The sequence below is a fragment of the Acipenser ruthenus genome, chromosome 4 (assembly GCF_902713425.1).
Source record: "Acipenser ruthenus chromosome 4, fAciRut3.2 maternal haplotype, whole genome shotgun sequence".
In the NCBI taxonomy this organism is placed as follows: domain Eukaryota; kingdom Metazoa; phylum Chordata; class Actinopteri; order Acipenseriformes; family Acipenseridae; genus Acipenser; species Acipenser ruthenus.
Window position 1 is genome coordinate 58,418,247 of NC_081192.1, and position 26,281 is coordinate 58,444,527.

The 26,281-nt window shown below is 40.8% G+C and overlaps 1 protein-coding gene across 1 annotated transcript in view; it reads right to left on the minus strand.

Annotated features, from left to right (window-relative positions):
* The window catches only part of LOC117400040 (potassium voltage-gated channel subfamily KQT member 3), a 197,444-nt gene that overhangs the window by 32,622 nt on the left and 138,541 nt on the right, over positions 1-26,281 (minus strand). Inside the window, exons 2-6 of the mRNA XM_033999488.3 lie at positions 15,783-15,870; positions 14,038-14,164; positions 11,770-11,942; positions 11,098-11,268; positions 9,373-9,483 (exon numbers count right to left, since the gene is read on the minus strand). Coding sequence (XP_033855379.3) covers positions 9,373-9,483; positions 11,098-11,268; positions 11,770-11,942; positions 14,038-14,164; positions 15,783-15,870 — 670 coding nt within the window. The remainder of the gene's footprint in view (positions 1-9,372; positions 9,484-11,097; positions 11,269-11,769; positions 11,943-14,037; positions 14,165-15,782; positions 15,871-26,281) is intronic.

A 26,281-nucleotide genomic window follows, 5' to 3' on the forward strand; every position in this document is an offset into this window, starting at 1 on the left:
TTTCTTTGGTTCACTTCACACCAGAAAAATTCAAGTGAACTTGAGTTTCTTTTAAACTGTATTCAAATTAGTTTGTTTGGTTCCCTTGCAGCTTCATCCAGACTAGAGTTCTATTGGTTTCACGTTGCACTTTTCCAAACGCACTCGGCTCTCTTGCTGATTACTAGAGTGGAAGTTCTCTCTGGAAAAACGTTTTCCATCATGCCCAACATGGAGAATAATTTATGTGATGTGTTTGTGTTGTTGTCTGTGTTATTTTAGTTTATTTGGTGCTAACAATGTTGGAAAAATACTGTTCTTTTTTTATAATAAAGACAGATGTAATACATGTGCTAAATAATTATTCAATTGTCATTTCATACTTTGTTTGTGACAGTTTTGCTACAGTGCTTAAAGAACATGCTTGCTACAACTAAATTAAATCTAAAAACACTATAAGCATCATTTCATTGAATAGCCCCGGGTTGCACCAGTTAGTAAATCAGCCCTATAGTATTTTTTTGTGATGTATTGTTATACATGTGACATTATAGTGTTCTTGTCTGGTGTGTATGTTATTATGGAAGGCCATCCAGGTCAAAAAACGTGTTATTTACTACCTGTTTCAAATATTCAGATCACTGAAAATGAAATGTGAACCAATGAATTTAAAGAAAATAATATGTGTTATAAATTATTCAATTAAGTGTCATCTTATATCTGCCATTCCTGTTCAATTCGTGGTGGTATATGGACTTGGCATTGGGTAGTGAAAGATGGCTCTACTCTCCAAGACAAGCATCAAACGGCGGTAACTAATATGTCATTTTAAAAGTGTTGAAAGGTCTGACATTGAATATAATATTAGCTATGGTAACTCAATATTTTAGTGTAAAACTGAAATAAATGTAATTAGAAAATAAAAAAAATGATCATGTACCTTGTTAATACAAACTGAACCATGTCACGGTCAACATTGTCTGTCTCAAGAAGTCAGCAGCACTCAGCAAATCTATATTTGCACCGTAGAAGAAAATCTCTCGGGGTCATGATTTGCAATTTTCCTTATTCTTGATTTTTTTAAGTGTATTTCATGTCTGAAATTTAAAATATGTCAGCCTGAAGGTGATTTGCTACACTCGTAATTACGCTGCATGACTGTAAAATGACCAGCCCCTACATAGGTACTGCTGTATAACGACAAGCCCCTATATAGAAATTGCTTAGTTATTTTACATTTATTTAAAACACATACTATTTTATGTATTCTGATTGGTCCAAATCAATACGTGTACTACGTATGAGTTTTTGATCCAGAGGGCCTTCCATAGTTTTTTGACAAGCCCTGCGTTGCGTATGTGCGACAAGGGGAGACACTTTTCTTGGTGCTTGTTGAAGTACATCACTTGCACGACTTGCTTTGCTGTTTGGAGCAGTTCGTTTCCGAGTAAACTGGAATAAGTTTTGTTTCACTTTGCAAAATGTTGAAACGCAGCAAAGTGGCAAACGTACAGACCTAGCTTCCAAGTGAACTGAGACCACCATTTCATGTGATTTCGGTTCACTTAGTTTGATGAGCATCCTGGTGCGATTATATGGTTCTCAGAGGTTTCACATATAACTCCAAGTGAACCGAACCACACTTCAATCTGTATCAAAGGGTCAAACGAACTAGATGTGAACGTGCCCTAAGAATGTGATTTTAAAACAGGCTGTGGCGGAGTGTCCCGCCCCTATTTATTATTATTTGTATTTTTGTTTGCGGCGCGGGTAAAAGCGCCGCGTCTTTTGTTATTATATTTAAAAACCCCGTGAGGATGCATGGCTGATCAGCTACTGATTATTTAACTAGCTGACAGTCATGCATCCTTACCAAACGCGTGCAGACTCTGGCCGGGGGATAATAAGATAATTACCAACTAGTTAAATCCCTCGGCCAGAGTATATAAACCAGCAGCACTCTGCACTCGGGGTTTTTGAGAGTGTAGAGGAGAGTACGGGAGAGCGGAGAGAGAAAAAGCAACATTAACAAACAATTGCTAAGACGTGCTGGATTTCCCAGCACATCACTTACTTGTTTGTTTGTTCATTCGTTTGGCCCTTGTGCCCTTTTGTTTTGTGTTGTGTTAATTTGTTTAATATTTTGTTTATTAAATACGCTGAGTGCACTAACACTCAGCTTCAACCGCCCATCCACTGTTTGGTTTGAGTTACTTCCTGGTCCGTGACGTCATCCACATCACCACTGCGAGCCAGACTGTCACATATGGTGTCCTGCGTGGGACAAACAACGCCTCCAACAGCCGGACCAGGATTGAAAAGTGCGTTTTTTTTGTTTGTTCGTTTTTTTTTTCAAATTAAAAATGGGGAAAAGTAGCCGGAGGAGAAAGCAGCAGCAGCAGCAACAACAGCAGCAGGAGGCGCAGCAACATCAGCCTTACCTTGCCACACTGGATATCTGCCTCACCTGCCTGAAGGGTGAGGAGTGGTGCTTCGCGGTTGGTGAGGTTGGGCACGTGGCACCAGACCAACCCCCTCCATGGCAGGAGAAAGAGGAGCCAGAGCGTCCAGTGAGGGAGGACCTACATCCTCCAAAGAGGACGAATGCACTCTCCTCTGAGGGAGTCTGGGACTGGCTGGTGGAGCCGGGGAGGGATTATGAGGAAGCCCTCCCTGCAGTGATCAACCTCCTGTGGGCAAGAGATGGGGAGCGCTGGGAGGCCTGGGAACAGCAACACCACCCAGCTTCCCTCCCAGACATCGCAGCCATGGTGTTCAACTACCTGGCTGCGGATATGGGAGAGACCCTGCTGCTGCCATCTCCAGCATCAGAGGGAGAGGAGCCATCGCTGCCGTCTCCAGCGCCAGAGGGAGAGGAGCCATCGCTGCCGTCTCCAGCGCCAGAGGGAGAGGAGCCATCGCTGCCGTCTCCAGCGCCAGAGGGAGAGGAGCCATCGCTGCCGTCTCCAGCGCCAGAGGGAGAGGAGCCATCGCTGCCGTCTCCAGCGCCAGAGGGAGAGGAGCCATCGCTGCCGTCTCCAGCGCCAGAGGGAGAGGAGCCATCGCTGCCGTCTCCAGCGCCAGAGGGAGAGGAGCCATCGCTGCCGTCTCCAGCGCCAGAGGGAGAGGAGCCATCGCTGCCGTCTCTAGCGCCAGAGGGAGAGGAGCCATCGCTGCCATCTCCAGCATCAGAGGGAGAGGAGCCATCGCTACCGTCTCCAGCATCAGAGGGAGAGGAGCCATCGCTGCCGTCTCCAGCATCAGAGGGAGAGGAGCCATCGCTACCGTCTCCAGCATCAGAGGGAGAGGAGCCATCGCTACTGTCTCCACCAGCAGAGGGAGAATGCCTGCTGGTTTCGCCTCCACAGCCTGGGGAGGAGCCCGAACGTCCTACGCCCGAGTGGGAGGAGCCCGAACGTCCTACGCCCGAGTGGGAGGAGCCCGAACGTCCTACGCCCGAGTGGGAGGAGCCCGAACGTCCTACGCCCGAGTGGGAGGAGCCCGAACGTCCTACGCCCAAGAGGGGGGAGTCGGTGCGTCCACAGCCCAAGAGGGAGGAGTCGGTGCGTCCACAGCCCAAGAGGGAGGAGTCGGTGCGTCCACAGCCCAAAGAGGGGGGAGTCGGTGCGTCCATAGCCCAAGAGGTGGAAGTCTGCGCTTCCACAGCCTTAGGACCCAAGCTGCAGTCCCAAGAGCCAGAAGGGGAGGAGTTACAGGCTCAACCCCCTGAATTTTTCTGGGGGGGAGAAGGGCAGGATGCTGGTGTTCCCCAGCAGCCTCTATTTATGCTGCTGAAGGGAGCACGGCACACACCAGCCCAGCCGCCACAGCAGAGGGAGCCAGCACCGCCACAGCCTCCCTCTGAGTGGCCAGCATCCGCCCCATCGCTTCTGTCTCCACCATCACCAGGAGCAGAGCAGCAAGAGCTGCCTCTGCCTCCGCCACCTCCACCAGCAGAGGGTGAATGCCTGCTGGTTCCGCCTCCACCGTCGTGGGAGGACTGCTTGCCCCTCCCACCTCCACCAGCAGAGGATGAATGCCTGCTGGTTCTGCCTCAACCGTCGTGGGAGGACTGCTTGCCCCTCCCACCTCCACCAGCAGAGGATGAATACCTGCTGGTTCCGCCTCAGCCGCCGTGGGAGGACTGCTTGCCACTCCCAGCTCCACCAGCAGAGGGTGAATACCTGCTGGTTCCGTCTCAGCCGCTGTGGGAGGACTGCTTTCCCCTCCCACCTCCACCAGCAGAGGGTGAATACCTGCTGGTTCCACATCCACCGTCATGGGAAGGACTGCTCCTGCCCTGCCTCGCACCACCCAGGGATGCCTGCCTCGCATCGCCTGGGGCTGCCTGTTCCACATCGCCTGGGGTCGCCAGGGATCCTGCTTCGCCTGGGGTCGCCAGGGATCCTGCTTCGCCTGGGGTCACCAGGGATCCTGCTTCGCCTGGGGTCGCCAGGGATCCTGCTTCGCCTGGGGTCGCCAGGGATCCTGCTTTGCCTGGGGTCGCCAGGGATCCTGCTTCGCCTGGGGTCACTACACTGTGGTCGGAGCCCCACGGAGGGGAGCTGCCGGCCATGAAGAAAGGGGGGGAGGTCAGGAGACCAGCTTCCCCAGCCGCACTTTCGCGGCCGGAGATCATGTGGTCAGAGCCCCACGAAGGGGAGCTGCCAGCCATGGAAAAGGGGGGGGAGGTCAGGAGACCAGCTCCCCCAGCCGCACTTTCGCGGCAGGAAATACTGTGGCTGGAGCCCCGTGAAGGGCAGCTGTCAGCCATGAAGAAGGGGGGGGAGGTCAGGAGACCAGCTTCCCCCGCAGCAATTTCGCTGCAGGAGAAAGGGTGGCCAGAGCCCCACGGAGGGGAGCTGTCGGCCATGAAGAAGGGGGGGCAGGTCTGGAGACCACCCCCAAAAATTTTTTGGCCAGAGGAGCTGGCCGGTGCGCGGGCCATTGGAACACTACGGCTGTTTGGGTGGGAGGAGGACATCCCACCGTGGCCGCCACCTTTGGCCCGTTGCTGCCCCTGTTCCTGCGCCGGGACTGCTGACCGGGACTTTGGGGACTAAGGGGGGAGGTGGCCGAAAAGGCCATGTGTGCTGCGCACAAGGGGGGGCATGTGTGGCGGAGTGTCCCGCCCCTATTTATTATTATTTGTATTTTTGTTTGCGGCGCGGGTAAAAGCGCCGCGTCTTTTGTTATTATATTTAAAAACCCCGTGAGGATGCATGGCTGATCAGCTACTGATTATTTAACTAGCTGACAGTCATGCATCCTTACCAAACGCGTGCAGACTCTGGCCGGGGGATAATAAGATAATTACCAACTAGTTAAATCCCTCGGCCAGAGTATATAAACCAGCAGCACTCTGCACTCGGGGTTTTTGAGAGTGTAGAGGAGAGTACGGGAGAGCGGAGAGAGAAAAAGCAACATTAACAAACAATTGCTAAGACGTGCTGGATTTCCCAGCACATCACTTACTTGTTTGTTTGTTCATTCGTTTGGCCCTTGTGCCCTTTTGTTTTGTGTTGTGTTAATTTGTTTAATATTTTGTTTATTAAATACGCTGAGTGCACTAACACTCAGCTTCAACCGCCCATCCACTGTTTGGTTTGAGTTACTTCCTGGTCCGTGACGTCATCCACATCACCACTGCGAGCCAGACTGTCACACAGGCCCACTAAAGAGTGATACTTAAAGTATGTTAATAACAAATATGTACAGAAGTTTCTTACTGGCTGTCTTACAAATCATTCAATATTCCCCAAAGAACCTTAACACACTTAAGCATATCCCTAACTTAATGTTGTGTTTGTCAGTAACCAGTGCAACTTACTTCTGTTGATTCAGCACATTTGTGTAAATACAAAGCAATGTAAATCTGGTGTGTGTAATTCAGAAAGGACACATCCACCAAAAGACTGAATGAAAGATTCTTTATTGCATTTGACAGATGGTCGTGCCCATGATGAAACGTAATATACTTTGGCCCACAGCCTTGTCCTTTAGAGCTCAGTAGTCGCCCCATGAGCTGGCTGAACTAAATCAATGACTATTAATCGAAGATTATTGCCACAGTATATCTAAAGTAACTCATTTCCAAAGTAATTTATATTATTTATTCTCAGTCATATTTGTAGATGGAGCAGTCAATCATTAACCTAAAAATAATCATGTCAAATAGTATATCATCATGTCAAACAATAAGAAACAAATGGATTGCTGTATTTTTTTTTATAGCATTATAGCATTTAAAGAGTAAGTAGCAGGGTACTAAAAAATATAGTGTTACTGTCCACTCTAGTGCAATGGGGTTTGAGATCAGGGGTGTGTAAACAGGTAACACAGCAATAACAATCCATGATGTGTTTTTTTAAATTTATTTTATTGATCTTCCTGCAGTGATTTAGAGGACACATCCCTGATCTCAAACCCCAGTACACTAGAGTGGACATTTTGAGAAGAACTTTGAAACAGACTTTAACATTACAGGCCCGATTTTTAAGGGGTTTCATTTCCAGTGGAAATGGCAAAATGTGTAGAATCTTTCCACCTGTTAATCCGTGTGATGGGGTGCCTATATATATATATATATATATATGTTTATATTATTATTATTATTATTATTATTATTATTATTATTATTTAGCTATTGTTTGTTTTGGATCGGCAGGGAGTGGGTTAAATTCCTCCCTGCCAGAAATACATGTGAGAATGTGGCTGGAACCTTAATTATGTAATTGTTAATTAATTAGACTCCAGCCACATACTATAATAGGGAATCAGAAATCCTTTGTCTGGGTGGAGTATGTTGGACGGACAGACGGACGCTACCTATTTTTCAACAAAGATATTCGTTGTGTTTATTTTTTATTTGTATTTTGTGGAGACCTTTACTTTATTTTGTGTTTGAGAAGTTTATTTATTATTTGTGTTACTTTTTTGAATAAATATCAGTGCAGCAGTGCAGTTTTGCCTCACGATACCAGCGATACATTTTTGTTTGTGTACTTCTTCCTGGTCTGAGGTCACTCCACAAGCCAGCCTGCCACAATCCGTTAAATAGCCGCCTATTTTCTAACGCGATCCTCCATTTTATCTGCTGGCGGATCACATTTCATGCATAATTTTCTGCAATTCTAACTGAATAAGTAATGAGCATTTGAGCGGTTTGCTAATGCTATATAAACACAATCGAAAATTGTACCAAACCAGTGGAGAAATGTATCATTCAGTCTTACCAATCGCTTGTTTAATTAGGACAACTTAAAACAAACAAACATGATCAGAACAAATTATGGGAGTTATAGGTTTGAAAGGAGGTATAACTGCAGTGTACAAAAATGAAAATGAATGAAAACTTTTCTTTTTGGATGTACACAAAAGGTTTAAATGAATCATTTATTTCAGGACGCTTAATTATTTCTCTACGCAGATGAAGACGGGATTAGTCTAATACGTCCTGAAATAAATGATTTTTTTATCATGTAAACCTTTTGTGTACATCCAAAACAAAAAAGATATATTTTTTTCATTTTTATGTTATGATCCCAAGCCGAAACATGACCCCATCGGGATCAGGTCAACCCCATCGCCTTGAGGACCGTTCATTCACATTTTTAGAAAGCCGGAATCTTATTTGTCTTGTGCAGACAATTTACTTAACCAAAGCTGACCTGAATAAGAACAAATACCAGAACAAGATCTGACCACCCCTTCGTGTCAAAGTGAGACGAGTTTGAATTATTTTCCAGGGTGGCCCCAAGTGTGTCAAACTATGTTTTGGACATAAAAATTTAAAAATAAATAAATAAATATATAAACATATTGCAGACATATGCTTTTAAATAAAATCATCAAACCATCCAATTTATTTATTGATATATTTCAGAAGTACTAGTGGGCTAAGTAATGTTTAATTGTTAAGTCAATATTGCAACAAGCACAATATCAAAACAATTCCAAAATCATAAATATTCACTAAAAAAAGGAACAGTGCTGAAACAAAATGGTACAGCTAGTAGCGCATATGCATCAAAATACTGAATACTGTATTGTTAAACTGAAGACGGTCCCTGAAGAGAAATGAAAGCTAACTTACTTTAAGGAATGTATTGTATTTATTGTATGTTTAAAAACTAAATTATAAATCTTACTTAAAACTAAACAGCAACAGGAAAAAGTCACTTTAACAAACCATTCTGTTGTAAAGTCACCTGTCCAAGGTTACTACTTTATTCTGCACCGTACAGAGAGCACGTTTTCCTTGTTGAAGTTTGTATTTCTACTTTTCAAAGGTAAGCCCAACGTATATCTGAAGTGCAAAACAATGTGTAAACTGTATCATTGTTGAACATCAATTTCTACCCCTAAATAACGTTTCAGTTCCGTAGTAAATTTATAGACCTTGACTTTTTCTTGTTCAGTGTGAGTATGCTATATTAAATGGGGAAAGCACAAAACTTAAAAATGGTTTATTAGACAAGATAACAAAGGAAAGCAAATTCCATGTTAGACAGGGAAAATACATATGGATAAAAAGCTGGCCGAATAAGAAGCCAACTTCAGCATCGTCACATTAAAGTTTTTTTTTTTTTTTTAGTTTGTTTATGGTTTTTAAAATTTTGTAATTTTTTTTATAGTAGCCTATAGTTTCACATTTGGGGCTACCCTAGAGAATAATTCAAATGAGTCTCACTTTGACACAAAATGATGGTTGGATCTTCTTCAGATCAGTTTGAGGTAAAGAGAATTTTGTGCATTGCAATGGGATATTATGGGATCATAATATAGACACACACAGCTGCTTCTAACACAGGATCCACGTTGAATGCCAGGGAGACTCGTTCTGACTTGCTGTCACTCTGTTTTTTACTGGCGGATAGTCGAACTGAGCTCACTGAAGCAGGCGGAAAGTTAACTTGTGGAAGTTTCCATTATCCACCACTTTCGTCTTTAGAAAATAGACAGACTCTTAGATTATTACGTATTCTACCAAAACAAACCGTCAGAATAACTAATGGACCAAACTAGCAGATAGAGTCCCGTCGTGTTTTCCGCAGCTTTAGAAAATACTGAATCGGTGGGAAAAACAGGGCTGCAGAAAAAAAAAAAACAGTTGAAATAATGCAATCCTCCAGCAGATCTCCTTTGAAAATAACCCCCTATAGTGTAAAAAGTTGTCATGATGTTAACAATGAAAAGTAAAAAATACAGGTACGTTATTTAGCAGTTGCAGTGACACGTGGGGATGTGTAACGCTATTTATCAGAAACCTGCTACTTACTCTAATGTTTTTCAGAAGTGTAAAATAGGAGGCAGTTGGAAAGCGATAGTCTGTATTTCAGATTTTGTAAATAATCCATGTCAAGTCATTTTAGTTGAAAACACAACACTTACAGCTGGAAGAGCAAAGAACGAGACTCCAACGAGGGCAAATGTTCCAGCCAGGAGACGACCTGCCCATGTTTTAGGGGTTTTGTCACCATAGCCTATAGTGGTTAGAGTTATCTGTGAAAATAATGTATACATAATGATGAATATCTTATTAAGATCTTCAGTATACATATTATATAATACATTTGCTGGTACATTCTTCACCTTAAGCCCCTTTCACACTGGCATGCTCTACCCGGGTCGGAACCTACCCGGGTCAGGACCTGGTGTTATGCGGGTCGGCTATGCAATTTCACACTGCTTTTGATAAAGCAGGGTTGACCTGGCAACAGATGCAAGTACAATGCCCCAGAAGCAGCTTGTTACAAATGCTTCCATCGAAGCTTCTCTGGATTGAACCGTCAGCCCAAATGTTGATTAGAGCAAATGTTTCTTCATCCCTGCTGCAATCTGGCTCATGGTGTGTCTCAAGCAACAGAAATATGGTTAAACAAAGTAAAACAAAAACATTCCTTGCGGAAGTGAAACCTTCACGCAGGGGTGGCTGTTTGTTATTTCGTCGGCCGTCATGCATTTTGTCTCGCTCAACCCGGGTCAAAGCATGTCAACCCACATCCTGAGGTGGGTCGCTGGGACACGGGTTGACCCAGGTACGACCCAGGTACGTGGTTTCACACTACATGGGATTGTGACCCGGGTAGCAGTGCCAGTGTGAAAGTGTCTGTCCTTATTAAGTAATATAGAACCCATTCCCTTGATAACTTTAATAGGGTATTTAACACATAATAAACCAGTTTGCCCAAGATAATTATTGGGTACAGTATTAAAGGTTTATTTCTGTTTCTAATGCCAAACGCTTGCTGTTGGTTCCTTGTTATGTACGGGTAGCAAAGACTGTTATGACAAGAGACAACAGTACTATATTCAGTGTAACTTTGAGGAAGCCTTAACTCAATATAACATTAAACGGCAAGGAACTAAATCATAATGTTTCAGTGATACAGCGATTTGTCCTCTGAGTCCAGTCTGAAGATATCTCACATTTATTATTATTATTTATTTCTTAGCAGACACCCTTATCCAGGGCGACTTACAATTGTTACAAGACATCACATTATTTTTTACATACAATCACCCATTTATACAGTTGGGTTTTTACTGGAGCAATCTAGGTAAAGTACCTTGCTCAAGTGTACAGCAGCAGTGTCCTCTACCAGGAATTGAACCCACGACCCTCCGGTCAAGAGTCCAGAGCCCTAACCACTACTCCACACTGCTGCCCGTTTATGCACACATTTGTTAACATAAGAATTAGCTGGAACTGTACATTGGCTCCTTACATTCATAGATCAAGTGTGATTATGTGAAATATGCCAGGGGCCTTGCCATCAATATGAAAAAATAAATAATCTGTTTTGGTCAAGCAGACAGTAATTATAAAGGACCAGATTCATAAACACTTTCTGCAGTTTATAAAAAACTAAATTTCATGCAGTCACTATTATGAAACTGTAGTGAATGATTATCACATAACATCAGCACCAACAGATGGGCATTCTGGAATAGCTAAAGAAATGTATCCCTGGAATCACTACCCAGCCACTTATTTTATTATAGAACCTTATTTAATGGCAATGCATAATTCAAGCCTTTGTGAATTCAAGGGCTGTTGTGAATGGGGACATGCAAAACACACACATTATATATATGTAATAGAGATGTCCTTACCAAGCCCCACCACAGTGCATCTGCATATGTATCAAAATCCTGGATATTATTTGGGTTACCAGTGGGTGCAGGAGTTAACTCCATATCAATGTCATTTTTTTCAACCAAGTAAACAAGGAATGATGCAAGGATGAGGGACAGGAATCCAATGTACCAGGCAGTGATGAGTTCCTAGAAGTAACAGAGTTTATTACAGTCTATATTACTAAAACATAGACACAACCTTATAATTGTTTACCACAATAAATAGGCACAGTAATTTCAAATGTTATCCATGTTAGACTATGCATTTACCATAGTATACCATAATTTGCCAGGTTTTTAATATGCTGGGCTTTACAACATTTTACCATGCTTTCACTATGCTTTATTACACTATTTGTTCATAATGTAAAGCTTTATCAGGGGCAATAGGTATTTGAACAATAGAGATGGAACAAAGAAGTGTGAACTAATGGTTATAAAGAAATAATCTTTTAAATAAACTACACACTTTTTTAGCACTGAATTGGAGAGTAAAACTTTAACAGCTGGTTTCACAGACAGTGCTTAGCACTAATCCTAATGTAAGGCAGTCCAATCTTAGTACTAACTTGGGTCTGTGAAACCAGCCATGTGTTTCCAAGGCAACTTTTACCATTACAGTAAACAGATTTTGTTTTTTAACCTTACCTTGCTGTGTGCATAAATGGCTGAGCCTAAAAGCTTCCACGTTCCTCCCCTCCTGTCCATCCGAAGCATCCGCAATATCTGCAGAAAACGCAAACTTCTCAGGGATGTGGCCAACACATTCCCCTCATTCTGTATAATCACAACTGGCACGGAGGCAATGAGTACAAAGATATCTGCAAACATAAAAAAAATAATAATTGAGTACTTCCCCATGTGCTCTATTTTGAAGCCAGAAAAAGATGTTGAAACACATCAAAACCAGGGCTCTTTATTAGTATTTGCTTGAAAACAACATTAAGAAACATAGGGACAGCATTTTTTTTTTTTTTTTTTTTTAAACTCATGGTTAATCACTGGACTGTCATATAGTTTGTCTATCACATTTTGGATAAACAGTGGGCAGAACAGAGTGACAGTGGGGCTGGTCTATTCGAAATGGACAGGAATGGCAGTGCCTGAATCCCCACAACAACAGGAGCTATCCAAAACAAGCATTCCCATGGCAATGACCATGGTAACCTTCTGTCAACAACGGTCACCTGGACAACCATACTGTGTAACTAAGTTCAAGGATAAGTTTCTTAACCTGCCTTCTATAACCCTTTGGAAGAAAGTAACAGGTCCTGTCACCACACTGTGAATGAGGTCATAGTAAAACACATGTACAGTGGCTCTCAAAAGTATTCACCTCCCTTGGACTTTTCCACATTTTATTGTGTTACAACATGGAATCAAAATGGATTTAATTAGGAGTTTTTGCCACTGATCAACACAAAAAAGCCCATAATGTCAAAGTGAAAAAAATAAAATCTACAAATTGTTCTAAATTAATTACAAATACAAAACAGAAAATAATTGATTGCATAAGTATTCACCCCGTTTGCTATGACACACCTAAATAAGCTCTGGTGCATTGTGTTTAGAAGTCACATAATTAGTTGAATGGAGTCCACCTGTGTGCAATTAAGGTGTTTCACATGATTTCAGGTTAAATACACCTGTCTCTGGGAGGTCCCACAGTTGGTTAGTACTTTTCCTAACAAAAACTACATCATGAAGATGAAGGAACATTCAAAGCAAATCCGGAATAAGGTTCTTCAAAAGCACCAATCCCTGGTAGGATATAAGAACATTTCCAAGGCATTGAATATGCCCCAGATATAAGTCCATTATTAAGAAATGGAGAGAATATGGCACAACTGTGAATCTGTCTAGAACAGGCCGTCCTCAAAAACTGAGTGTCCGGGCGAGAAGGGCATGAGTCAGGAGGCCACCAAGAGGCCTATGGCAACTCTAAAGGAGTTACAGTCTTCCAAGGCTGAGCTGAGAGACACTGTGCATACGGCAACAATAGCCCGGGTGCTTCACAAAACTGGCCTTTATGGAAGAGTGGCAAAAAGAAAACCATTGTTGAAAAAAACTCACATCAAATATCAGCTAGAGTTTGCCAGAAGGCATGTGGGAGACTCTGAGACCCAGTGGAAGAAGATTCTATAGTATGATGAGACCAAAATAGAGTTTTTTGGCCTCAATGCTAAGCGCTATGTTTGGCGCAAGCCTAACACCGCACATCATCCTGAGAAGCATGGTGGTGGCAGCATCATGCTATGGGGATGCTTCTCTGCGTCAGGGCCTGGACAGCTTGTAAAGATAGACGGCAAAATGGATGCAGCAAAGTACAGAGAAATCCTGGAGGAAAACCTACTGAAGTCTGCAAGAGACCTGTGACTTGGGAGAAGATTCATCTTCCAGCAGGACAATGACCCCAAACATACAGCCAAAGCCACACTGGAGTGGCTTAAAAACAAAAAGATCAATGTCCTGGAGTGGCCCAGTCAAAGCCCGGACCTCAATCCAATTGAGAATATGTGGAAAGAGTTGAAAATTGCTGTTCACCAAAGGTCCCCATCCAACTTGACGGAGCTTGAGCAATTTTGCAAAGAAGAATGCAGTGTCCAGATGTGCAAAGCTGGTAGAGACTTCTCCAAATAAACTCATGGCTGTAATTGCTGCCAAAGGTGCCTCTACCAAATATTGACTCAAGGGGGTGAATACAATCAATTATTTTCTGTTTTGTATTTGTAATTAATTTAGAACAATTTGTAGATTTTATTTTTCACTTTGACATTACGGATCTTTCAGTGGCAAAAACTCCTAATTAAATCAATTTGGATTCCATGTTGTAACACAATAAAATGTGGAAAAGTCCAAGGGGGTTGAATACTTTTGAGAGCCACTGTAGGTATGGTCAATTATTAGTATTTTTACCTAAAATACACAAAGGCTTCCTGGCAAATTTCAGACGCCCCCTCCATCCTTTATACCGACAACAGCAACCAGCAGCCCAGATTCTTAAAGCAAACTCTGATCCAAATATGAAAATTGTGAAGGTTTCCTGTGCAAAAACAGACAGAGACTTTTTATAATGCAGGTATCTGGAAAAGTAAGAAGTAATACTTTTTCATTGCCTTTGTGTATGAAGTAGTAATGTTTCAATAAAGATCAATTAGTGCTTGTAGCTTTGAATTTATGTTAAATGGTAACTCATGCAGTAGCTATAGACCATTCAATAAATACAGTTGTAGTCAAAAGTTTACATACCCCAATGGAAATGTATAATTTGTCGAAAACAAATAATTTTAAGAAAAAGTCTATTGTAGCAAAAGTTTTGCTTTTGTGGATGAGGAAAGCAAGCTACAAGAAATAGATGTCTACAATTATTTATTTAACCATTTTTTTTGCAAAACTCCATGCTCACTCAAATGCTCAATCAAAAGTATTCATACCCTTTGATGCTATTATAGTATTGTCTACAAGGTGCTAGAAATGTCAATATGATAATGCAGAAGCTGATTCTAGAAAAGTCTAGAAAATGCTGGATTGTAGGTGAACATTCTTAGAGAGTATAAAAGGGATAGGCATAGGATGATTGCTGTCATTACCAATAAGTCAATATGGGAAAAAGTAAAGCGCTATATCAAGACCTTAGGCAGAAAATTATTTATTGTCATAAAGCTGGAGAAGGATACAAGAAGATTTCCAAGCATTTGAGTATCGCAATTTCAACTGTTGTTTTATATTATCAAGAAGTATAAAACTCATTGTACTGTCACAACGCTTCCTCAGTCTAGAAGAAAGAAGATTCTTTCACTAAGAACAAGTAGAAGAATTGTGAGGAAGGTTAATAACGATTTGAGATTGACTGCCAAAGATATTCAAAGTGAATTGGCTGCAAGTGGGACTAGATTTTTTTCATTGAAGAATGGTCAAAATCATTAAAGAATCATGCCAAAAGCTCATTAACAAATATCCTAATCATTTAAAAGAGGTTAGTATTGCTAAAGGTGCCTCAACTAGCTATTAATTTCATTTTCCTTGTCAGGGTATGAATACTTTTGAATTAGCATTTTTGGGGGTTTTGCAAAAAAAATGCTGAAATAATTGTAGACATTTTTCTTCTAACTTTTCCTCATCCACAAAAGCAAAACTTTTGCTACAAAAGATTTCCCTTTAATTATTTGTTTGAGAAATTTCTAGTAATGATACATTTCCATTGGGCTATGTACATGTTTGACTACAACTGTGTGTGTGTATATATATATATATATATATATATATATATATATATATATATATATATACGTGGAAAAGGACAAATCTTTGTTCAATGTAAATCACTGAAACACAGTGTAAACCTGTTTTATAGGAATTAAGTTGTAGTATTTACAGTAACGACCCTACACAAAACGTTTCATATAAAGTATATATGTAACATTGCAACAAATTGTGGAATTACTGTATTGTATTTGTAGTGTAAACAAACTATAAACCAACAATGTCTACGTTCTGTAGAAGCAGAGTTCACAGGAGACTAAACTATGGAAGGAAGTAATATACATTCATCCAGGAGTAATGTTTTAGCGTAAATGTATTATTATATGTTTAGTATATTGAACACTACAATAATAATGCTAATATCACTAATAACAATTATAATAATAATTTCAACTTACCAATATAACGAGCCAGTTTGATACCTCTTCATATTCTTTAAAAGTTGTCAAGATGGCCAAGATTAAACAACCAAGCACAATCAAAAATCTGAAGAAAAAAAAAAAAACATTAAAAATACTGTACACAAAATAGTATTTATACCGGGGATAAATTACATTTATAACTGTAAAATATGCATCTCTAAAAGAAATCTATTTTCTATTTTTTTTTACAGCAATACTGTTACAAGGCACTCCAAAAAAGCATGCACAGCTCTGGCCAAAAGTTTTGCATCACCCTAGAATTATCTAATGTTGCTTCAAAATGCCAAATAAAACCTGCTGAATAATGTTACGGTAACATATGAAATGACATACTGTGTTGTAGTTTTCCGAAAACACGTGCTACTCAATTAGAAGTAATTAAAAGGTGACAATGAGCAGTAGATTTAAGCTATATAAGCTTTTTTTACAAAGATTTTGTAACTTCAGAACAAGCCAGAGGAAATACCTCCTTGGAAATGCACTCAGCCATCATTGCACTTCATAAAGAAGGTTTTAGCAGTTGTCTGATAGTCAATAGAGGTTATGCCAGCCAAAGCACAGTATCTAGGATCATCCAGGAATATAAGACTGGAAGCTGTAAAGCTGCCCCCTGGTCCGGATGCCCAAAAAGTCAACACTGCTCGCCAGAAAACTTGGAGTGAAGGCGTCTGCGCGCACTGTGAGATGGTGTCTTTTAGAGACTGGTCTGGTGTCACGGAGAGCTGCTGAGAAGGCCCTTCTGAGCAAAAAAAACATCAGAGATTGTCTGTACCTTTGTCAGACATACAAAGACTGGACCAAAGATGACTGGGCCAAAGTATTTTTCTCTGACGAGCCCCCCTTCAGCTGTTTTGGAAACTGAGGTGGATTACGAGTTTGAAGGCGCAAAGGAGAAAGATACAAGCCAAGGTGTACTGTCCCAACAACGAAGCATTTGGAAACAGTTCATATCTGAGGATACTTTTCTGCCAAAGGCACAGGATCCCTACAGGTTTTACCCAAGGGGACAGCTATGAACAAGGACTGGTACCTGAAAACACTTCAAAACCACCTCTTCCTTACAGCTCAGAACCATTTTCACAATGGTGATTTCTACTTCCAAGATGACTGAGCCATTTGCCATTGTGCCAAACAAGTGAAGAAATGGTTAGAAGACAACAGCATCACACCATTTTAATTTTGGCCTGGAAATGAGCCGGATCTCAATTCTATTGGTTAGGTCAGGAAAACTCATGAGATAGAAAGAACAATATTTATTAAATCTTAAACAAGACAATACTATCTAATACATATTTTCATTACATCTGTGGCCTTTGGCCTTGCCCTTCAAGGTAGTTTGCTGATAGTGGAGAGACTGACTGTAGGGAAGCCATGGGCAGGGGGTAGGATACCCCCCTTAGACGAAGCCAAAAAACAGATGGAGGCTGGGGAGGAGCAGGTGAACTCTGATGCACAACAAGGATGAATGGATTGAGGTAAGATGTAAAGCCCTTTCTTGCTGATCATTGGACATGTTAATCGAATGACGAATGAGATACTAGCCATTTGACTGATGAATGTCTGGCAATGGAGGCCCTAATATTGTTGATGTTTACAATTTTAATCTAGCTTAAAAGTGAGTTCCCTGCCTGAACCACTGCTTTGTTGAATGGTCTGATAGGACAGGCAATCAGGAAACCAAAGCAAACTGGAATCAAGTGTAAAGGCTGCATGCGGAATCTAAAGAATAACTTGACCCTTCAGTGCCTCATTGAGTCCATGCCTGAGAGGATTAAGGAAGTAGTTTCTTTGATTACATAATGGTAAATAAAAGATCTAAATTATGTTAATATATACAGTATATATATATATATATTTTGTTTAAATTGTATCAATCCTACAATTCTAGGGTGATACAATGCTTTTGGCCGTAGCTGTAGAGCACATTAAATTGGTACCTAGTCACCCAAGTTGGCATGTATTATATAATAATAATAATAATAATAATAATAATAATAATAATAATAATAATAATAATATCCTTATTTTTATATAGCGCCTTTCATAGTGGACCACCATTACAAAGCGCTTTACAGAGGTGCATAATATGCAGAGTCACTTACAATAGGACACTGATTTAACATCTCATCCACAGGATGGAGCACAAGGAGGTTAAGTGACTTGCTCAGGGTCACACAGTGAGTCAGTCAGTGGCAGAGGTGGAATTTGAACCAGTTAACTGCTGGTTACAAGCCCTGGACTTTAACCACTGGACCACACTTCCTCTTCCTCAATACCTTAGTTGCCAGACTTTTTAAATCTGCAGTACCAGTATCCTTTGTCAAATGCATTTATTAAGCTTGATTATGAAGTGTGTTAGGTACTCTTTTTAAATCCGCAGTACCAGTACCCTTTGTCAAATGCATTTATTAAGCTTGATTATGAAGTGTGTTAGGTACTCTTCTTATGTCATCATATGTATGCAGCCGCTTCCGCTCAGGCAAAAATAGCGCACGAAAATGTGATTTAGAAGTTGGGTCTCATGCGTGGGCTAACTCACATCAAATAGTCAGTGAATCATTCGCCCAGCCAATCAAAGCACAGTAGGGGGAGTAAGGTTACAACCAATAAGGATTCAACATTCCCTTTAAGAGCACCTGTGCGTCTGCGATAGCGAACAGAGGGCATTTTGAAACCAAAAAAAAAGACGGAGACAAAAGCGCAAAAAAAATAAAAAATGTCCAGCAGCCCAAGCAAGGCTGTGAAATAAAATAAAATAAATCTGTAAGGCGTTTGTCTGTGACCTGCCTGGCACTTGCAGCATTTGTAATCTCCACCGCTGGGGCTTCAAGTTCAGCATCTGCTTCCCTTAAACCCTGTAGTCTTTCCTCTGTAAGTTCAACATCACATCCATTACGGAAAGCTATGTTGTGTAAAACACAACCAGACAGGATGATATTGCTAACCTTCTGAGGAGTGTACTGTAGTGTTCCCCCAGAGACATCCAGACATTGGAATCGCATTTTAAGGATTCCAGATGTTTGCTTAATTACAGGACGAGCACATTTAAAGGTACGATTATACCTTCGGCAGGGGTCGGGGGTTGAGCAGCGGTTCATCCCGCTGAAATAAGGTGACCAGATTTTTAAGTTCTAACTTCCAACTTCCAAGTTACAGGGAAGCTCTAAGGCTTTTATTTTTTGACTGGCAATGTTTGATCTAATATCATATTGAAAGTGAATGCAAGAGACTCGTGATAGTCAGAGTGGAATCTTTTACTGTGGAAACTGTTTTTGTGAATAAGTAAGAAATAACCCACGACAGGGTGTGCAGTCAGATAATTCTTACCGCACGCCCTGGGTGTGTTGTGAGGCACGAGGCCGCAGGCCGAGGCCTTCAACCACCCAGGAAGTGCGGTAACAATTGTCTTACCGCATCCCCTGAAGTGGGTTATTTCGCTTATAAAATGTCTACATTTAAAAAAAAAAAAAAATTACACAAACTAGCTTTTTTAAGAAAAAAATTTGAAATGTATTATGTACCCTTCCGCTGAAAAAAAAACATTACATTGAACGTTCCCATTTATAGTAACATTTTCGACACAAAATGACATTTGGATTCAGAACAGCGAAAGACTGCATGGCACTTGACATCAAGGGAGGACCTTCCAAGTGGGTTTTTTTTGTGTGTGTGTGTGTGCAGGAAATGAGTCTACTCAGGTTTTGTGATCTTCAAGAGAAGCTGACCAATAATTTCAGAGGCTGTTTTCTCGCCATAATTTCCCTAGGTTGTAAACCAGCATTAGATGATATGTGGACTAAACGACTTCCGTGTCAGTTTACGCAGTGCCACAGTCCTTCCGAACCTGACCTTGTTTGAAAACCCAACGGTTCTGTCAGAAGAGAGCAGGAGAGTTTTGAATTTTGTTTTAAATATGTTTCTGAAATCGGAGGGTAGTGGTGAAATGTATCTGTTGTGTCTAATTTAAACTTTGCATACTCACTAGTCAGTTGTATAAGGCGATATTTAGTTTAATAAGTAGATGCCGCTGCTTCATATATACATGCTGAGTGAGACTTGCATGGTGATTTCTCAGATGGCTTTTGAATAAACTATTACTGCGACTACTTACCTCAGAGTTTTCTTTGTTCTGTTCTCTGACTAAATACCACAGTATATTTGCCATTTTTCTGTAATTCTTCATGACAGAAATGAAAAAAAAGATTGATGAGTGATTTAAATGCTGTTTCAGTTGTATGTTGACATTTTTACCTACAAAAACACTGTTCAGATAATTGTTACTATTAAGACATAGTAATATTAATAGATCAGGTAAGTAAGTTGGTCTATGATGTCATAGCCGTGCGGTAAGACAATTTTGCTTTTGCCGCCTTTTGACAATCTAAATTAAATAACTACACATTTTACAAATGCTAATTTCTTTGTTGATCTTGGCTGTTTATTTTCATCAAGGTGTAATAAGATTAAATCGTATCCCTTTTCTGAAATGTTGTCACTTCTTTACTTATGAAAGGAATACTATTTAATCTTCCTTAATATAAGCAGAAGCATTAGCCTATGTAAAATGCGCAGAGAAACTTTCAGATTGTCAGGAGATGTTTTCTAATTATCATTGATCAGTATCATTGATGTGTATTGAAAACTGCATAGACAAAGCAGGAAATGTCATCATACAATTAACACATTTTTAACAGGATCCTTTTCTGTTTTAAGTGATAGCTGTCAGCTTAAAACATGTTAAAAAGGAAATGTGGAAATAAAACTATTTGGAGAAACTTAAAGGGATCAACCCCACCCCAGCCCCCCAGTAATTCGAGCCCTGATATTTGCCTCTTTTGCTGAAGGAAAAACATGTTTTTATCAATGTGTTGTTTTTCTTCTATTGATTCTTCTGCTAATAGCAGTGATAAAATAAAATACTTTTAAAATACCTTATATAGTTATCGAATTATGCAACAGATAACATTAATCTTAAATTTGAATACTCCATTGTCTTAATTTTTATCTTAAACTTTGCAAGATAAAATATACTTCTATAACACATTTAACACAGAAATAAAAATAAGGGGTCACCAAATTAAAAAGAGATTTATCCTGCCTCTAAGTCAGCTTATTTAGATATTTTTTAAAGACGGTCAAACGAAATGAGAATATGATTGTTTTTTTGTAATTGTTTTAAACTACTTGTATCATATACAGTACTCAACTATCAATGTACATTTTTTAAAGAAATTAAATTGGCACCTGGAGACCTGAAGCTATTATATTTCATCATTGCTAAAAACAACATAACATGTATACGTAAAGAAAAAAAAAAGTTCTGAAACTTGTAAAATATTTTTACAACATGAATTTCACAAATGTGAAAATAACTAGTTAATTAATGATTTTGTATTATTCAATAACATACGTTTCTCAGAGGGTTACCTGTGGTGAATTGAAAGTGAATATAGACTTATTTCAACAGAAAATATGTTTCCAAATACAGGCCCTCCTATTGTTGTGATGGGCTATTTTGATGTTCAAACCACAACAAGCTTCAGTGCACTGTGTTCAAAACATGGCATAGCAAGACACAAAGCAAAGCCATTCGCACGCAGATATACAAATACCATGGATGAAGAGAAAAGTTCCAACACAATACAAATGGGCACCTGTGTGAGTTGTTATTGTTAGATTACAGTAGTCTAACCTCTTCGGGCAGCGAGAGTGATGATTCAGACGAGGATAGCCGCCAATTTGTTTTAACCCACCCGCAATTCTCTGTGAATGGTTTCAAATATGAACGTTGACTGTTCAGTCATTTTCAAGGTTTGCACGGTGCTGTACAGCTGCTTTTTAATGCTACTGGTCACTCAACATTCCCTTTAGTCACATTGTACTGTAATAAGTTAGATATGGTAGTAACACAGCAGCCTGCATGAAAATATAATATTCTGTTACGGGCACGACGATGCTCTGGGAAAAAAAAGAAAGCAGGACGAAATGAGCGTCACAAGAAAGGTTGTGGGGACACTGGGACCAGTGTTCCAAAAGTGGGACTGTCCTGTCCAAAACGTTGGCATCACACACTACTTGCAGACAGAATAGGTCCCCATACGATTTATGTAGAGGTGCCTATTCTGTTTTGGTGCGCGTAGCTGCATGTGCAATCGATGGCTCCCAGGGCACCAGGAAACCCATACCTCCCAAGAAACATTACATCTCACACTGCATCTCACACTGCACATGATACAGCTGACTGTTGGAATGAGCCAGTGGCAGATACCCTTAGTACTACAGGCAAACAGTGTGCTCTCCACATGTCTCCTTCCAGGTCAGCCTGAAGCAGTTGGCATATGTCAGTGATTGTTTGTCTGTTGAGGCGAAATTGCTGTGTCAGACAGGCTCAGAAAAGACAGATGACTTCTAAATATCTGGGGACGTCTCCTCCTCCTCTCTCTTTGTCAGGCCACGTAGAAATCTACTACACACTCCATATTTCTTTTATTTCCCTTATTTTTCTCTCTTTTCTTTACCTGCTTCCCTGGTGTTTCAGCTGTATTTATAGTCAACCATATAATTTGCGCACAGTTTAGACCTGGTTTTCACATGTCAATTGAAACGCAAACACTAGCACCTGTTGATGGTTTGCTAAACGCTACAGTTGTATGTAAATGAGGACACTCCCCCAAAGTTCAGCCCATGTCCAGCGCTAATGCTGACTTGCCAGGTGGGTGCAAAAACACAGTTGCTAAATCACATAGGTGGGCCACACGTGCGTCTGATTTTGGAGTGCTAAGTGTCTACAAAAATGTTTTTGCGATTGCCTTAGGGGTTTGTGAACGTTTCTAAATAGGGCTCATTATGTTTAATTGTGAAATATCTAGAAATACCTATTTTTAGTTTGTGAAATAAGCCATTTGTACCGTGAAAAAAATACTGGCGTCACAGTTACGAAATGCCATTATATTCACAGCACTTAACATGTTGCCACCTGGGAAAGAAGTATGCAAGTGGTGCCAGATGCTCTTTTATTGTGGGTTGTTTTGATAAAGGGAAGAGTATTTGCCTGTGCATTAGTGGAAATTAAACCGGATCAAGTCTCTTTTTTGTCGACCTGTGGACAGAAATGTCTAATGTCTAATTTTATTTCCCAGTCACAAAATGTAAAAATAAATAAAATAAACAGCAGCAATGTTTCCAGCAGAGGGAGGTATAGTTGCATTTTGTTTTTCAATTTGATGTCCCTGTAGTCAGGTGAATGGTAAACAAACTGATTTGTCATAATTACAAAAATATGTCATTTGGTTTACATCAACTGTAAATATTCAAGCTCTGGTTACAGGGGTGGGCAAAGTTTCACTAATGCACCTTAATCCTGGCCTAAATGACCTACTTGCTGCCCTGTACTTCCCTTATACAGTAAGTGAAGATCATTTCACTCACAATTTGTTACCTTAACAGACCTTCAAAATGATATAACCCTAGTACTCCTCTGTAAGTTTTACTTTCTTGATCATGACGAGTCCTTGTAATAATTGCAGTGTCGTGGGGGTCTTTAATGACCGAGCGGAGTGAAGCTCCACACAAGACTTGAGGAAGAAGATGAGTACACAGCAGTTTGTAGAAAAAGGTGAAAGGGAAACTTTATTTTCAGATATCTCCACGGTGCATATAAAAATCCACCACACTTAAAACAGCAGCACAACAGACAACCCCCTGTTCAGTACTTTAGATAAGCATGGAGATACCAACAGCTCGGTGCACAAAGCTAGACTCTCCTGGGAAGCCATACTGCCTTTCTTTTATAAGCACCAACCCCACCCACAGTAAGTTACCTCTAATCATTTAAAGGGGTACTGTCCCAATCGACAGTTCTATAAATTCCCTCTATTATCACCACCTATGAGTCATTTACACATACATCAAAAGAAAAATCTATAAATTAACCCCCACAAATATTAAAATATATACCAGATATTAGTGATGCATTTGAGGAGATTTTTGGAATCGGTTCCGAACCAGGTGTCTCTCATTGGAATTTATTTCGATTCCGATTCTGGTTCCAAAACTATTTAGAAAAACATGTTTGTATATCAGTGTGTGAGCAGTAAATAAATAGACTGCAAAACTGGAGGACACATAAAGGATGTTATGCAAAGGAAAAATATTGACAGAGACTGTACATATAAGATATGATACATAAACAATGCAGCTTTTCCGATGCTGCCAATATTGTGCAATCTACGAAACCGCCCTGTATAATTAAAGTTAACAAAATAATCAATAACACTATGTAACACAATTTTTGTTCCTGGGTAGTAAGTGTTATTTCCTAATTGCTTATGCCTCAAAAGTATAGAAAATGGCTATTGCTCCCCACAAACTTTGCTTTTGTGACCAGGACAGTGATATTTTGAAATTTGCCTATTTCCAATGAGAAAACGGGCGAATTTGTGTCTTTTCGTTCACATAAAGTCAGAAAAAAACAACATATGAATCCAAATGAACATGTATTTATACTAAAGTAATACAAAAATGACTACAAAAGATTTAGAAGTGAGTAGTTTTTCGAGATTTATGATTATACTGTAAATCACTTTCACGAATCAGCCCCCAAATGTAGTCTCCCATCATGTTCTCGTTATACTGTCCTTGGTAGCGGCGTTCAAAGTCCACTATATCCTGGTGGAAGCGCTCGCCTTGCTCCTCCGAGTACGCTCCCATGTTCTCCTTGAATTTATCAAGATGAGCATCAAGGATATGGACTTTGAGGGACATCCTACAGCCCATTGTGCCGTAGTTCTTCACCAGAGTCTCAACCAGCTCCACATAGTTTTCGGCCTTGTGATTGCCCAGGAAGCCCTGAACCACTGCGACAAAGCTGTTCCAAGCCGCTTTCTCCTTACTAGTGAGCTTTTTGGGGAATTCATTGCACTCCAAGATCTTCTTTATCTGTGGTCCGACGAAGACACCGGCTTTGACCTTTGCCTCAGACGGCTTAGGGAAGAAGTCTTGAAGGTTATTGAAGGCTGCCGACTCCTTATCTAGAGCGCTGACAAATTGTTTCATAAGGCCCAATTTGATGTGCAGTGGTGGCATCAGCACCTTCCGGGGGTCCACCAGTGGCTCCCACTTGACGTTGTTCCTCCCCACAGAGAACTCGGTCCGATGTGGCCAGTCCTGCCTGTGGTAGTGCGCCTTGGTGTCCCTGCTGTCCCAAAGGCAAAGATAGCAGGGAAACTTGGTAAAACCGCCTTGGAGACCCATCAGGAATGCCACCATTTTGAAGTCTCCTATGACCTCCCGGCCATACTCATCATACTTCAAGGCGTCCAGCAAGGTCTTGATGCTGTTGTAATCCTCTTTGAGGTGCACCAAGTGAGCCAGGGGAAGAGACGGGTACTTGTTACCATTATGGAGCAGCACGGCTTTGAGGCTCCTGGATGAGCTGTCAATGAAGAAGCGCCACTCATTCTGGTTACAGGCGATTCCGCTCCACCTCTGAAATTGTCATCTGGATCTACAACGTCTTCCTCGCTCTCTGACTTGCTGCTCTCTTCTAAAGACGGCTACTCTCTCTCCGGAGGAGTGGGTACAGGGAGCTCATGGCAGTGTGGCACCGGGGCGATGGATGGAGGAAGGTCCGGATACGTGATAGCAGGTGCATTCTTGCCAGTCCGACGTTTGGAAGGGTCCACCATGCAGAAGTAGCAGTTGCTTGAGTGGTCAGTGGGTTCCCGCCAAATTCTTGGGATAGCGAACTTCATGGCTCTCTTTTCCCCTCTGTACCATCCTACAAAAATACATTTATTTCACCCATGACTAATGTGTAAGAGATATATGATATATTTTTTCAATAACATTGAAAATTGTAAAACATTTTAAAATTAAAAACTTTTACAATTTTAAAAATTTTAACAAATTTTATAACATAAAATTCCGAGCAACAATTGTCCATCTTACCTTACAGAGTTTTTTTGCAGTGCTCGCAGGTGAAATGAGGTGCCCAGGGTTTGTCTTGATCCCCGACAGGCATGCCGAAATATGCCTTGTAGGCCTCACACATCTTAGCAGATGCTTCCACGGAGTACTTTTTCGCTCTTGTCTTGATAAATTGGCCGCAGACATAGCAAAATGCGTCTGCCGGATGCTTGCAGCCTCTTGATGCCATCTCAGAAAAATGCAGATATGTATCCACTTAGGCAGCTGGAACTAAACTGAACTGGTGGGCTTAAGGCCCCTGTATTTATACTACTATTTATATTACTGGAAAGTTCTAGAAAGTTCTAGAAGTTACTCCAAGTTTACTCAGCACTGAATCTATCTGGAATGTTCTGGAAAATAGGTAAATTTCAAAATATCACTGTCCTGGTCACAAAAGCAAAGTTTGTGGGGAATAATAGCCATTTTCTATACTTTTGAGGCATAAGCAATTAGGAAATAACACTTACTACCCAGGAACAAAAAAAATAATAAATAAATGTTACACG